This window comes from Excalfactoria chinensis, chromosome 17, assembly GCF_039878825.1.
Source record: "Excalfactoria chinensis isolate bCotChi1 chromosome 17, bCotChi1.hap2, whole genome shotgun sequence".
NCBI classification, from domain to species: domain Eukaryota; kingdom Metazoa; phylum Chordata; class Aves; order Galliformes; family Phasianidae; genus Excalfactoria; species Excalfactoria chinensis.
The window spans coordinates 6366168-6380134 of record NC_092841.1 but is presented as its reverse complement, the minus strand read 5'-3'; the positions used below and the strand labels follow the sequence as shown (position 1 = coordinate 6380134).

The 13967-nt window shown below is 39.1% G+C and overlaps 1 protein-coding gene across 2 annotated transcripts in view; it reads left to right on the top strand.

Moving 5' to 3' along the window:
* The window catches only part of SMURF2 (SMAD specific E3 ubiquitin protein ligase 2), a 52008-nt gene that overhangs the window by 27372 nt on the left and 10669 nt on the right, over positions 1-13967 (top strand). For both annotated transcript variants that reach the window (XM_072351642.1, XM_072351641.1), the window contains 7 exons: positions 1303-1436; positions 2539-2604; positions 6179-6263; positions 7542-7625; positions 8325-8527; positions 8691-8775; positions 9809-9967. In XM_072351642.1, coding sequence (XP_072207743.1) covers positions 1303-1436; positions 2539-2604; positions 6179-6263; positions 7542-7625; positions 8325-8527; positions 8691-8775; positions 9809-9967 — 816 coding nt within the window. The remainder of the gene's footprint in view (positions 1-1302; positions 1437-2538; positions 2605-6178; positions 6264-7541; positions 7626-8324; positions 8528-8690; positions 8776-9808; positions 9968-13967) is intronic.

Sequence of the window (13967 nt, the reverse complement as noted above, 5' to 3'; positions counted from 1 at the left end):
CTGAGAGCTTACATGGTCAGAGCTGTAACTTTTAACCGTGAAAGCTAGATCAATTATTTGGTTTGCCAACCTTGACAGTATCATTTGTGTCTTTATGAACTTACTCAGATGTGTTGGAGCTGATGAAGTGTTTTGTCAGTGGGGGAGAGGTATGTAGGGACTGGCTGAATTATTTGATTAGCTTTCCTTCAAAAACAGATAGAAAAGTACTACTGGAACTAAACTGCAGAAGGCCAGAATCTGTGATCTGGGAGCGGTTCTCAGTCTCTAAGCATAGATACAGATTCATTCTCTTGGACTTATGATTTACTCATATTATTCAGTATTGGCAATTACTGGTATATTATAGGTGTTTTGAAGTTGTCTGCTGTAAACCGAGACTAGCTCACAAAGCAATTGCTTCGGAGGAGCAAAGATTCAAGCGAACAAACAAGAAGCAAAGATGCAGTAGCCTACAATGTGTGGGTTTCCTCACATCAGTGAGGCACAGATCAGAGTTTCACAGAGTATTTGTGTAGAAGTGTTGGCAGGACACAGTTTGTGTTTGAGCTGGGGTGCATGGCGCTTACTGACTGAGATACGGTTAGAAACTTCTTGAAGTGGGTTGCACTCGTGAAGTAAGGTGTGCTTCAAACTGGGCCTTTCTGAAGCTTTCTTAGTAATAAATACATAAAAAACAATAGTAATAAATAAATAAAAAGATAGCTTTCTGAAGATTCACTGAGTGCAGGTTTGCAGCTGGGTTTACCTTCTGTTTTCCCGAGTGAAGAAGAGCAGTAGGGCGACTTGCATTCTCAGTGGCTGGAAGAGTAGCCTGAGAAAAGCAGTAGGTGGAATGCTGCAGCAGGTTGTTGAACTGTTTCTGTCCTGGTATCTGAATGTTCTGTGTGCTAGTGCTGCTAACAAATACATCCTCCACAAGCATTGCCACGGTTTTCCATTAGGCTGAATGTAGGCATGAATCAAAGCATGTTCATCGCCTTGAGGAGATATGGCCACAGAGGCCAGGCCAGCCTGTCAGGGATGCTGTTTTAAAGTTTATTGTAGACATTAGATTCTTATGAGTGCCTTTGTTCAGAATCAGGATTTTAGGTTAATTTGTGCTCTAGTAAATTCCTCGTGAGATGTACTTTCGTTACAGTGTGATGTGCACATCTAAAGATGAGTTGCTCTCGCTAGTAAAGCGTGTGTTCAGTTTTTAATGTAATGGCTGATAATTTTTTTTCTCCTGAGGTCATTTCTGGAGCATCTTCGAAGTATTCAGTAAATGTCACTCACAGTGCTGTTCTTCACATTTTTCAGGTACATTGGGAAATCGGATTCAATAACGATCAGTGTGTGGAATCACAAGAAAATTCATAAAAAGCAGGGAGCCGGTTTTCTGGGCTGTGTGAGACTTCTTTCAAATGCAATTAACCGCCTTAAAGACACTGGTTGTAAGTAAGCTAAATGCTGGTGTTCTCTTTCAAATGTCTGATGTGCAGAAATGTTGAAGAGTGACACTTAGTTGAGTTTGTGTTTGTTTTTATGAAGCTTATATATTCCAAACGGTTTGGTAGTTTGTAACTGTGCTTTGTTGCTGAGGATGGGTGGGTTAGAGAACACAACTTACTGTTGGCTTTCCAGTTCTTTTGACCAGTTCATGAAAGCAGTGGTAGATTCAGGGCTGTGGTCTGGTTGTGCATTGTCAAGGCTGAACTTCCTGTGTTGGAATTTTGAAGGAAGCCAGATTCTGATTACCTTCAAATTTCCTTTTTTATTACCTTGAAAAATGTACAAAAAAGGTAATCCTCTCTTGAAGCGAAAGCTGTAGTTTAAAATGTCTGGGTCTTCAAAATTAACTTAGTAAATTCTGTCATAAAATGTTGTAAATACAAAGCTGTTCAGATGTTGTAATTCATCTGAAAAAATTAACGTGTAAGATCCTGTTTCATCATTATCTTAATGGGTGCTGTTTACACTGATCAGTCACGATGCATTCTTACTTGTGAACAAAATTTGGCAAGTTGTTTGTGATGGAAAAATCGTGGTTGCCAGTAAAGGTCATTAAAAAAAAATAGGTTACTTGCTGGCAGAGGAGCATTCTGAGTTTACTTCAAGCAGGTTCCCTGCTGATAAAGTCAGAGCTGAAATTTGTGTTTTAAAATCTCTCTCATTATACCAACATTTCAGTACATTTTGTTCTGTTTTATGAAGTTCTGCTGATTCAGTCTGTAACAAATGAATTGATTCTGCAGGCTGGCTCTGTGCTGTGAGATGACCTACCATGAGCTCCTTAAGGCAGCTGCAGGTCAAGGGAGTAAAATGTGAAGTAAGCTTCTGTTAACAGAGCTTTGTGAAGTAGGGCAGATGTTTCATACACTTGTTTTCTGTTTTAGAATTATGGAAAATTGTGTCCCAAAATCTTGAATTTTGCTTCCCTTCTTGAAGTTCTTACTGTCTTGTGCTTGGGTCAGTTGTGTTCTGATGGTGCTTCAGAGTGTTTTTCAAAGACATCAAAATATCGTATGACTTACATTGCGTGTCCTTGTTTTGTAGACCAGAGATTGGATCTGTGCAAGCTTGGGCCAAATGACAATGACACTGTTAGAGGACAGATAGTAGGTAAGTGAGGCTTTTAATCTTTTAGTTCACTTGGAGCTGAACAGTAGCTGTAGAAATACCCTTCCTAGACACCAAGTTTTCATATTTATTTATTTTTTAACTTCAGCATTTACTGCCAGAGACATTTGTACCCAAAGATAAAAGTGTATGAAGAGAATTACCAAATGTAAAAATAAGATGCATATTGTGGTAAGCGCTGGGACAGCGAGGGCGCTACAGAGATCGGATGAAGACTATTTAGGAAGTGTTGAATTTCTCAGTAAACAAAAGTAGCACTTTAATCCTTGAACTACAAATTTCTTGTCTGCTGAGAGCTCCAGCAAAGTTGTGCTTCCTGTATGTCTTGGGTAAGATTAGAACATCTTGCTGTAGCAGGAGTGAGTTTCTGTTTGGGCCTATTTGGTCAATTCATTTTGTGCTATTAACAGGCCTGTCAGCAGTCTTGGTAAGTGTGCTTCGTTGTGAGCCTTAAATAATGTAAGAATGAAAAAATAATTTCTTAAACCTGACAAACTGGAAAAAACGAAGCATCCGCAAATAACTTCATAAACCTTTTGGTGCATTGTGAGTCGTTTCAGAGAACGGTGTTTTGAATAGGTACCTTCAGAAGTCAAAAATAGGTAGGTCAGGAGAAAGTCTTTCTGGCAAGGTGTTAATGGGAGTTTCTGGAGGTAGGGGTGAAAAAAAGTGAGTTTGTGTTCAATTTTATGTTCAATTCCTGCTTCAAGTAATATCCAAGCAGCATTCTGTGTTGTCAGCTAGAGAAAACAATCAGCTTTCGTCTGGGTCCTGTTGAATAATACCTATGGCTTCATCTCTCCGTGTTGCTTTAATAATCTGTGTAGCATCTGATCTGTGAGTGTTTGCATGGTGTTCAGATAAGAGTAAGGTGGCACAGTAGGGTCAAGTGGTGGTAGGAGCGTGGAATTGTAGGTGCACTGCTGGCACTTCAGAGCATTCCTCAGCATTACATTTTCCATGAGAGCTTACACAAAAGAACAGAAGATAAACCAATCATTTTTCTAGGCAGTTCAGCTTGCTTTGTAGTTTTTGCTCCGGTATGCCGGTCCCCCAGTCACCCAGGCTGTGTGCATCTGCGTGGGTTTTGTTGTTCTGCTTTTCTGTGGTACTTTTTCAGAAGAATTTGAGTGCAGATGAAGAGAGAGCTTGTTCAGGGCCTGCTCCAAGCAGCGGAGATGTCCCCTGCCTGCAGCCATCCTTCAGGCAGATGGTACTAGCAGGGACTGTGCCCTCACACCGTCACATGCTCTCATGCTGCCCTCCAGAGTACACAGCATGCATCCTTGTTGTCTTGAGAAGAGCAGTATTAATGTGGGTGCCTTAAACAGGAAACAAAAAACAAAGCAGAAGCATCTCAAGGTTGCTGGGATGCCACATAGGAAACCTGGCCCAAATGCCACGTGTGGGCATGGCACATACACTCCGGCACAGATAAGCAGCTGTCAGCCAGGTGGCCAGAAACCAGACTGACCAGTCGGCTTAAGCTGATGTGGTTGTGAGAAGTGGTACAGCCAAAGAAGCATTTGTTCATTTGGCATGCTGCTGGGGCTGTCCTTAATTAGCAGGAGCTGCTGGGTCATGCATTAAGCCTACAAAAAACAACACAGCTTGTTAGGTTACTGCAGAGACAGTTAGAACACCTCTGTATGTTGTGCTTCATGCTGTTATCATCAGAAAGGTTTCCTCAGTCATGGCTGCGTTTTAATTTAGTGCACACTCAGCAATGTGCAGAGGCTCCTGTCTCTTCTGTTGGAAACATCATTATTAATCTTCTTACATTGTTAATCTTTCTTTGCTAATACAATTTTGATGAATAACTGAATGAGCCTGGGTAAGTCAGGTGGTTCCACTGCAGTTGCTACACAGTGGAGAAATCTTTTAAAATTAAATAACAAAGTATAATAAGATGTAACTGTACTCCTGGTCCTTTTAGTGATAAATTGTCTTAAATGAGGAAGCTGTGCCAAATGGGAAAACAATATTAAAATGTCATCGATATCTTCAGGTGATAACAGCCCTAGAAATCAAGTATGCAGTGGGCGTGGCTTTATAATTTGGGTCAGGGAGCAAGAAAAACTTTATAATAAATATTTGGGATTGTCTTCAAAGGGGGGAAGAAGAGGGGAACAGTTCTGAGTAGTGGATGCAAAGAGCACCTGAACTGTGTCTTAATCTTGCAGCTGTCTTCTGTGCCACCATTTTATTTCTGATGTGGCGGTGCAGAAAAAATGAGTCCTTACTCATTACAAAATGAAGCCGTGCACAAATTTTGGTCCACACGTAGGCAAAGAGGAGGTAATTGCCTTTGTTTAGTTTCATTTTTGTCTGTGTGTATTGCTTGCCAAACCTTGCCTACATGCAACAATGTGAACTTGTGATGCGTGGGTTTGCTGCAGAACAAATACCTAATTAAAGATTTCATATTCTTTGAAATTAAGTGTAAGGTACGTTTTGCTCTAAGAAGTTACCACTTAGTGTTTGTGAGTGTGGAAGGCAAGGAGTTAGTACTGATCAGGAATAAGACAAGCAGGTGCTGCAGGGTTCCTGGGTTCAGCTGGTGAAGGCCCAGAATCTTAAACTTCAGAGCGTGCTGTCGTTGACAGTTGAGCATCTCTGGCAGAAGTTATAGGTGGTTCCATCACGGCTGAACTTCGTGATCTGAGTGTTTGGTTGTGTATAGATTAAGGTCTGGAAGTTTATTCCACTTTGCATGTAGGCAGAGCCTGAACAGCTGTCCAAAGGCACAGTAATCACCTCAAGAAATGTGTCACAGCACGGATTTGGTTATTAAGTAGTCACTTCATTGTTACAAGCATAACAAAACATCTTAAAAACTAACAGCAATGCAAGTGTCATAAGGTGTCAGATTAGACATTTGCTAATTGTGATACTGGGAACAAAGGCTACCCCTAGAAATCTGTTTTCATAATTGTACTATGCACAAAGGCTTCAGATGTAAATATTCATTACAAGGAAACGTTTTAGAAAGAAATCCAATAGTGGTACAGTTCAGTTTTGCTGAGGGCAATTTGCAGGGTGCTGAGCATTGCTTTGTGTGAGTGTTGGTTTCACTTCCTACCACTAATGTCTGAAAGTAACTAACCCATGAAACACACAGCACTTCCAATGGTTCAGTTCTGATTGGTTTTGTATGCGTGCATATCATGTACACATAAAATGCGTGGTAAGGAGTCAAAAACATGTTAGCAGTACATCCTGGCCCCAGCAGTACACTAGTACAGCCCACTTGCTGCCAGAGCCATTCTGTCCATCAGGACAGCTTGGTATGTTAGTCCCCTTCCTACAGGGGAAAGCTAATGACGGCTTCAGAGTGAACTTCTTTTCCTGCCTTAACTTGCATTCATATTCTTTAAACTATATCTGTGTAAATAATGTGTGGAGTATTAATATGTGTGAAAACATGTGGAAAAGAAAAAATACCCAGATCATGGTTCAGTTTAGTCGTCAAAATTGTGCTGTTTCTCTTTTTAAATGTACCTGTAATTCACATGCAGATGTCATATCTTTAATGACTCCTTTATTATCTCAATAGTAAGTCTTCAGTCCAGAGACCGAATAGGCACGGGAGGACAAGTTGTGGACTGCAGTCGTTTGTTTGATAATGATTTACCAGATGGGTAAGCTGACTCTACTATCAACACAAATACAGTTCACACAAAGAACTGCTGCAATAATGGGAAATCGAAGTATAAGTGAGCTAATTTATTTTTGTTCTCATGCTCAAGATTTCAAAGTTAGGAGCAGTAAATTGGCCAGCAAGGTTACACAGAATAGTTAATAGTGTGACACCTGTCTTTTTTGGAAAGCGGGAGCTGGTGGCATATATGCATAAATGCATTTTAAAAATATGCTTAAGAAAACGTACCTTCTAAATTATAGACTTGATAAACTAAGATAATGTTAAATCACCATTGTCGAGTTGGCTTCATCCATACGTTAGTTTTGTGGCAATGCAGTGAGCACACAGACCTGGCTGTGTCCTACAGAGCTGTACAGCTGTATGTACTGCAGTAGAAAATTGTGCTTCTTGTGTAAAACATGAAGAAAACATGATTGGAAAAGAAAATGGAGCCTGAGTTCTTGCTGTCCTTACCTGCCCAAGCACTGGGCTTGGGATTTTGATTTTTCCATGTGAGAGTTAATGACATCATTAACACCTAAAACAGTTTTGCAAATACAAAAATATGCTCTGTTTTAGGTTCTGGTGTTGTCATCAACTTTTTCAGAGCAAACACAGAACCCCTGAGTGTGATTCCTGGCAGGTAAAGACAGGACAAACTCATCAGGTGATCAGCTTCAAAATGTAAATCGTCATCTGGGTTCTAAGCAGCAGTTCTTTGTTAATTTGGAATCTGAGGAAGCCAAGTATGATTTTGAAAATGCTTTTAAACTATCAGTTAAAAATGCTCATTGTATAAATATTGTAAATTGAACTGTGTGACTGTGAAGTTAGCTGTGCAGCCTCATGTATTTTGGAGTGCAAACATATCAATAATGAAAAAGCCTTGTTAATTGAAGGTGACTTTTTAAATGAAATTTAAAAGCATCATATGAAGGTGCTGTGAGGGGACTTGACTGTTATACTGTTATTGACCACAGTTCCTATTAAGTTTAGAAAAATAACAAGTTATTTTCAGTGGCTATTTGAATTTAATTAAAATTCAGATATTTATTGAACGAGAAGGTGTAATATTGTTAATAATATGTCTGGTTCTAAGGGAAAAGCATGTAAAATTAATTCACAGTTGAACTTTTGTTTCCTGTTACCTTGTTCAGCTAACATGATTCATTATAGTGTAAGTCTTCCTGAGTTGGCATTTATGATGGAAACATTCTGTGCCCTGGTTTCCTGGAAATACCACTCATTGCCTTATCTCTTCATGTCTGAATTGTAGGTGGGAGGAAAGGAGAACTGCTTCTGGAAGGATCCAGTATTTAAATCATATTACAAGAACAACTCAGTGGGAACGACCAACACGGTAAGAAATTGTTTAGGAGACTGTGCATGTGGTGATGTTTGTCTGCTGTCCTGGAACACTGACAAGGAAGTCAAAGTATCTACCAGGAGGTATTTTGCATTCCATTACTCTGCAAACACGTAGCCCATTTCCACCATCCTTGGCTAGTGCACTTCCTTAAAAGAGATGGGACATCGTAGCTTTCTGAGGCTTGTCAAGGCAAGATGGGAAAGCCTGGGCTATGTGCAGTAGAAAATAATAATAATTTTACTCTCAGCGTTCTCATTTTTTAGGATGGGAGCTGCTCATTGTGAGCATTTGATGTGACCTTTATCCTGTCGTGTCGTTAGGTCAGACCGTAGGGTAGGTGAAGAGGTTTACTAAATACTCTGGGATGAACTCAGCAAGCACAGGACAGCTGTCTGCCCATCATCAAGGTGCTCTGGTCCATGGCTTGACTGCTTGGCTCTGCAGCCCACTAAGTTTTCTAAGAGCCTTTGTTTAGTAACACTGATAGACAAAAGCACATAAAGGACAGTGGGGCAGTCGTCTTGCCATGCCATGACTGCTCTCAAGTTTCTGCAGGACACATTTCAGCATGCTTGCCATGCATAAATGTCTCTACACAAGCTTTTAATTCAGATTATCTGAAGTAATGATGACAGAAATGTCGATTAATTCTGGTACAAAAACAAGTCATTTTCATGTTTTTCTCAACAGGCCAGCATCAGAATACTCCAGTCCAGGCAGACCATTGAGCTGCTTTGTGGATGAGAACACTCCAATTACGGGAACAAACGGTGCCACGTGTGGGCAGTCATCAGATCCCCGGTTGGCAGAGAGGAGGGTCAGGTCGCAGAGGCACAGGAATTACATGAGCAGGACACACTTGCACACACCTCCTGATTTACCTGAAGGTTATGGTATGTAAATTAGTTGATTTTAGATATTTCAGGTAACTGGGAAAATTGACTTTGTCTTCTGTATGTTAGATCACTTTGGTTCCTTAGTTTGGGGCAATTGGTCTGTGAGTTTTTGTATTATGTATTTTGTTCTCGTAATTGTTAATTTGTCTTGATTTCACAGAGCAAAGGACGACTCAGCAAGGTCAGGTCTATTTTCTGCATACTCAGACTGGTGTTAGTACGTGGCATGATCCAAGAGTACCTAGGTAAGAAAATGCTGGAAGTATCCTCAAGTTGTCAAATCAAAGCAGTTCCCAGTGCTGTCCTTGGAGCCCTCTGTTCAGTATTTATTTTTTGCTTGTTGGGCACCTAATAAAAAATTATTTGAACAGTGATGTTTTAAAACAGATGTGCAACACCCAGAATCAGTTAATTGTATGAATTTCAGCCCTACATCTTCCAGCCCTTCTGTCCTCGAGCTCTGTCTTCCTGTCAGCCCATAGGACGCTGGGGGATCTGAGGACTTGTACCTTCAGAAAGTACGGTTCTTGGCAGTATGTGGTATCTGAAGTGTGAATTATATGCATAAAAATGTGCGTGCATTGATTTAAAACAAACAAACAAACAACACTTAATATGTTTGTGTTCAGTGAACCTCTGAAACAAATGTGGTCATGCTGTTTTCAGCAGGATTTTCAGAGGAGCAGTGTAGGTGGTGTTGCTCAGTGCAGAGCTGAGTCATGGTGCTTGTGTTTAAAAAAACAAGTTTGAAAGATTTTGTTAGAAAACTGTTTTCTTCCCACTGGGAAGCCTGGGGGCACAATTCACCTGTGGGACACACATGTCCCATGTGTAATCCTTCATGGAAGGTGTAGCTCTTCCGAGATACAGTTCTGCTTTGTAGGAGTTTTTCATGTGTGATTCAGAGCTCCTTACATGACTAATGATGTTTTTAAAATGTTTTCTGTCAGAATTGGTGTAGAATTGCAATTCCATTTTAGCAAATGTGGCAGCGGCCTTTGTTTTTGTTTTAAAGCCTGTATTAGTTTAACATCTGAAGTTGGTTTGTACAAATGAACGCTATTTGATAAGATTTTTTTCCCTACAGCAAGTGTTCTGGGGTGTGTATTTTTTCTTTGGTGGGCTTGCACCTTGGGAGTAGAGATTCCAGCTGAACAGATCAAGTTTCTGAAACAATACATTTTCTCAGACTTCATGGAATTGTTCTGTTACATTTACACTTGTTTGGCTCAGAGGCCAAATGCTGAGGTATTTTTCATTTTATATTTGTTTTCACAGGGATCTTAGCAACATCAATTGTGAAGAGCTTGGTCCACTGCCTCCTGGATGGGAGATCCGAAATACGGCAACAGGCAGAGTTTATTTTGTTGACCATAACAACAGGACAACGCAGTTTACAGATCCACGGCTATCTGCTAACTTGCATTTAGTCTTAAAGTAAGTCTAAGGTCTCCAGCATGTGTTGAACGTAATAGAGGAAAGAAAGTGACTCTTGAGGTGTGCTGGATTTTGTACTGAGATGTATTTCTGTCACTAAGTAGCACCTGAGGCGTAACAGCGACATTCTGGAACGCACTGCCAGCCTACTCTGTTACGTAGCAAAGATGGTTTGACTGTTCTTGTATTTAAAACAAAACTGAAAAAAAGAAAAAGGAACAAACAACACCGTAGAACTTACCAAAAAGCAAAACAAACAAATCCCTCTAGCAGTATATAGACAGGAAAGTGGCTGTCATGGTGCCAAGAGTGGGGGCCAGGAGGGAGGGGGGAAGTAAGTGCCTTCCCATGCAAAGGCTGGCCTGTGGAATTTTTTTCCAATGGTGAGAGACACTTTCTTTCCTTTTCCTTTTGCTTAGTCCTACTTTCAGTGATGGAGCAGTTGTTTTTTAAAAGCAGCAGATTGCATTCAATACAGAGTTCAGGTAGGCAAAGGGTATAGAAATGCCCAGCTGCTCCCCTGAGAGAAAAAGAGAAAAAATTCAGCTCCTGTATTCAGGTTTAAGGTAAGACTAGTTGAGATGTTCTCAAAGTAAAAGACCCAAATAATTTAAATTGGACTTTTTATCACAAAAAGAAAAAAAAATAATAAAAACAACCCAAAACATTTTTTCTGCTTTAGTGCTGATGTCACAAATCCACATCACAGTTTTAGAAAGAGGAAGAAACTGAATGAGATTCTGGATTTTTTTTATTCCCAAGCCCTTGTTTGACACTGGGAAACTCTACTGAAAATGGAAACCAAAAAGCAAACATTTCTGTTTTGCCTCTGTGTGGCTATCAGTTCAACCAAGCTCTGCAGGAATTTGACTCCATTGTTTCTCCTATTAACACCTTTTAATACTTTTGGGAAATACCTGTAAAATATTAGGTAGCCATTGGGTGGGAGAAATAAAGAGTTGGTTAGAAAGTCACATGTAGCCATAGGCAAGGATAAGTGTGAGGAATAGTCTTTTAAGGAAGAGAATCCTTATGAAGAGACATTGAAGGGAACTACAATGGTAGCAAGCAAAGAGACAGAGTGAAGGAAAGTAATGTCCATGAAGTGCACTTATCTATTGTGTAATACACAAAAGTTGGCCAGACTTTGCCTGCCTAATATTCATTTGAACTTAATAGCCCAGAAGGGAAAGGTGTCTAAATATTGACAAGTATTTCTTTGGTTAGAAAGTCATTGGTATACATCTGTATATTACAGAACTTTAAAAGTTCCCATCATTCAGACATTGAATTCTGAAGCAGATATTTTACCCAAAGATAACTTCAGACCCTCTTAACTATAACAACACAATTCCTAAAGCACAGAAAGTTAGTTAACTGGACTTGATTTAAAACACGGTCCTTCGCAGGTAGGTTTATTTTCAGTAGCAGTAGGGACACAGTGGCTGCGTTAATCTGTTGTGCAGGACAATGTATAGCTTTTCATCTAGAAAATCCACTTTGTCTTTCAAAAGCCACATTACATTTCTTTAATCGTAAGCACACTGTAGTAGTTCTTTCTCATTTGTACATCTGTCTTTCATTAGGGAAGGTTTTCAGAAATCCAACCAGCAGTGTCATCAGCAAAGTCTGCTGCCTGATAAATCCTTCCTGGTGTTTATTCTTTTGTTGCACCAAACAGGATATGTGAAAGCTTTTTAATTTGTTTTACTTAATTGTTAAGCTCACCTCATTTGTTATTAGATTAAAAAAAAAGCAATATATCTTTGGCCTGACGTTTTTAATTATCTGAGAAATAAGGTTAGTATTTGGGTGGGATAGTTTTATGTTCAAAGCTGTAATAAAAAATGTGCTTCCAGTAATGCTGAGTTTTCTGTCAAGCTGAGTAAAGGAGTTTATTCTTCCAGTGATGGTGTTACAAGTTAGGAAAATAATCAGACTTGTTATCCAGTTGTGTTTTTAAAATGCTAGCCAAAAGTTCATGATAGGTTTTGATAGTTATGGTACCTGAAAAGTACTTAGCTGTATCCTCAAAGTACAGCACACAATCAAGCATACTCATTCAGCTGTGAAAACAAACGAAGAAATTACCTTTAATTACTTCAAGCACTGCGGATTGTTTAGCTAATGCTACACTGATTATTTTTAGTCTTATACAGAGAATGGCATTTTATTTTTTCTACTAGTTCTGCTCTGCTTTAGATCAGTTTAATTTGATGCATACATCTTGAACTGATGCTTATTTCAGAGATTGCATTTTCTTTAAGACTAACATGTTCCATGTCTAGGTTACTGTGCCTTTATACTGTGCAGTGTGGTGCCGCTGTGTGCTCACTTTAGTATATATTGTTAGCTTTTCTTGTAGGTTTATACAAGAAATATTTTCATAAGATCATTCTTCCAGAATTTGAAAAAGCAGAAGACAAAATTTTGCTTTAATTTGTTAATCAATTAAATACAGTTTGAGATTCATATTTAGAACTAATAATGAGTACAGAGCATATGAACATAGCACAAATGACATAGAACTGTACTCTGGAACCACATCAAGTATCCATGTAAGCTGTTGTAATGACTTGGTTTCTTGGGATTGACTTTTGAAATATGAGTAGTTGTTTATTGTAATAACGTGATCAGCTTAGGAATAAAGTTAAGGTTGCCTTATTTAAAAACAGTCGAGAGAACACTGAATCTCACAGAACCAGTTAAGCTGATTTCCAAGGTATTGCATCTTAGGGCATCATGACAGAATTGGGTTGCTATGCATTATTTTCTTCTTATAGCCCAGATGTAAAACGATAATATTATTAAGAATAAGCTTTCAGCTGTTGCTGAGCTGATCCAAATGTGTGTCACTGCAGGGGCTTCTAGATGGTAGGTTTGTAAGACTGCCGATATAGATGATCCCCGTAGACTGGAGTAAATTTCACTTGAACGTGGTTCGTGCAAATTAACTTTAAATGAAAGGTTTGAAAATAACAGAATGGCTGTTAGAACCACAGGGCAAACTGGGAACACTCCCACTTCTTTTTTTTAACTGCCAAAAATGAATGCTGTGGTGGTGAAAGCTCAGTGGAAATGAAGTTAGGTTGGTCAGGGGAGCTTTCTCAGTTGACTTTGTTTCAGAACAGACAATGGACTGAAATCTTAAAAGGTATTGAAGTTGTGTGCAGTTCTGTCTCATGTGTTTGGTCTTTGATGTTGGAAAAAAAATTGACATTGCATTGGAAAAAAAATATTATATATATATATAATATATATTATATATTATATTATATATTATATATATATTATATATATATATATATATCTGAATTGTGACCTTTCCTATTTATCCAGTCAATTTGGGGCATTATCACATGTCCTGCACAGAGGCTTTTCAAGTTTTAAGGAAAATGTAGCTTTTGTCCTCTTGTTTGGAAGCGCCGTACTAAAAAGCTGAGCCATGCAAAAAGGCCGACTTGAGAAGTGACACGAGAAAGGACATCCCTGCTCAAAACTGACTTTGTCCAGTAAGAAGTTAGATGTACAAAATCTTTCAGAATTGCTAGTAAAAATACTTGCTTATCTGTGCCAGTTAGTTACATGTGAGCTCCCCACATTCCTGTGGTCCAGACTAGGTCAGGTACAAGGGACAAGGTCCTTGCCAAGCTGCCAGTACAAACATCTTTTTGTAAGCTTACTCTTTTTCATACAAGCCATTTAAAACAGACTATGGTATTGAGTGTAGATTAGAGGCATAGTGTTTGGCTGATCCCTGAATTTTAAATTGGAGGAAGGCAAAACACGCAAAGGAAATATGGAAATGGTATCTGAGAAATTCAGTGTCAGCAGCTTAGTAGTAAAACTGTATGGTTAATACCTTATTATATCGTGCTGTAACCTTTTACATACTTTGTAGAGTACTACTAATAGAAATAACTAACTCTAAAAACAACTGATAGTTGCCAAGAAAGACAGAAGCATATGTCTTTAGTCAGGATAAAATCTCTCTGAATTT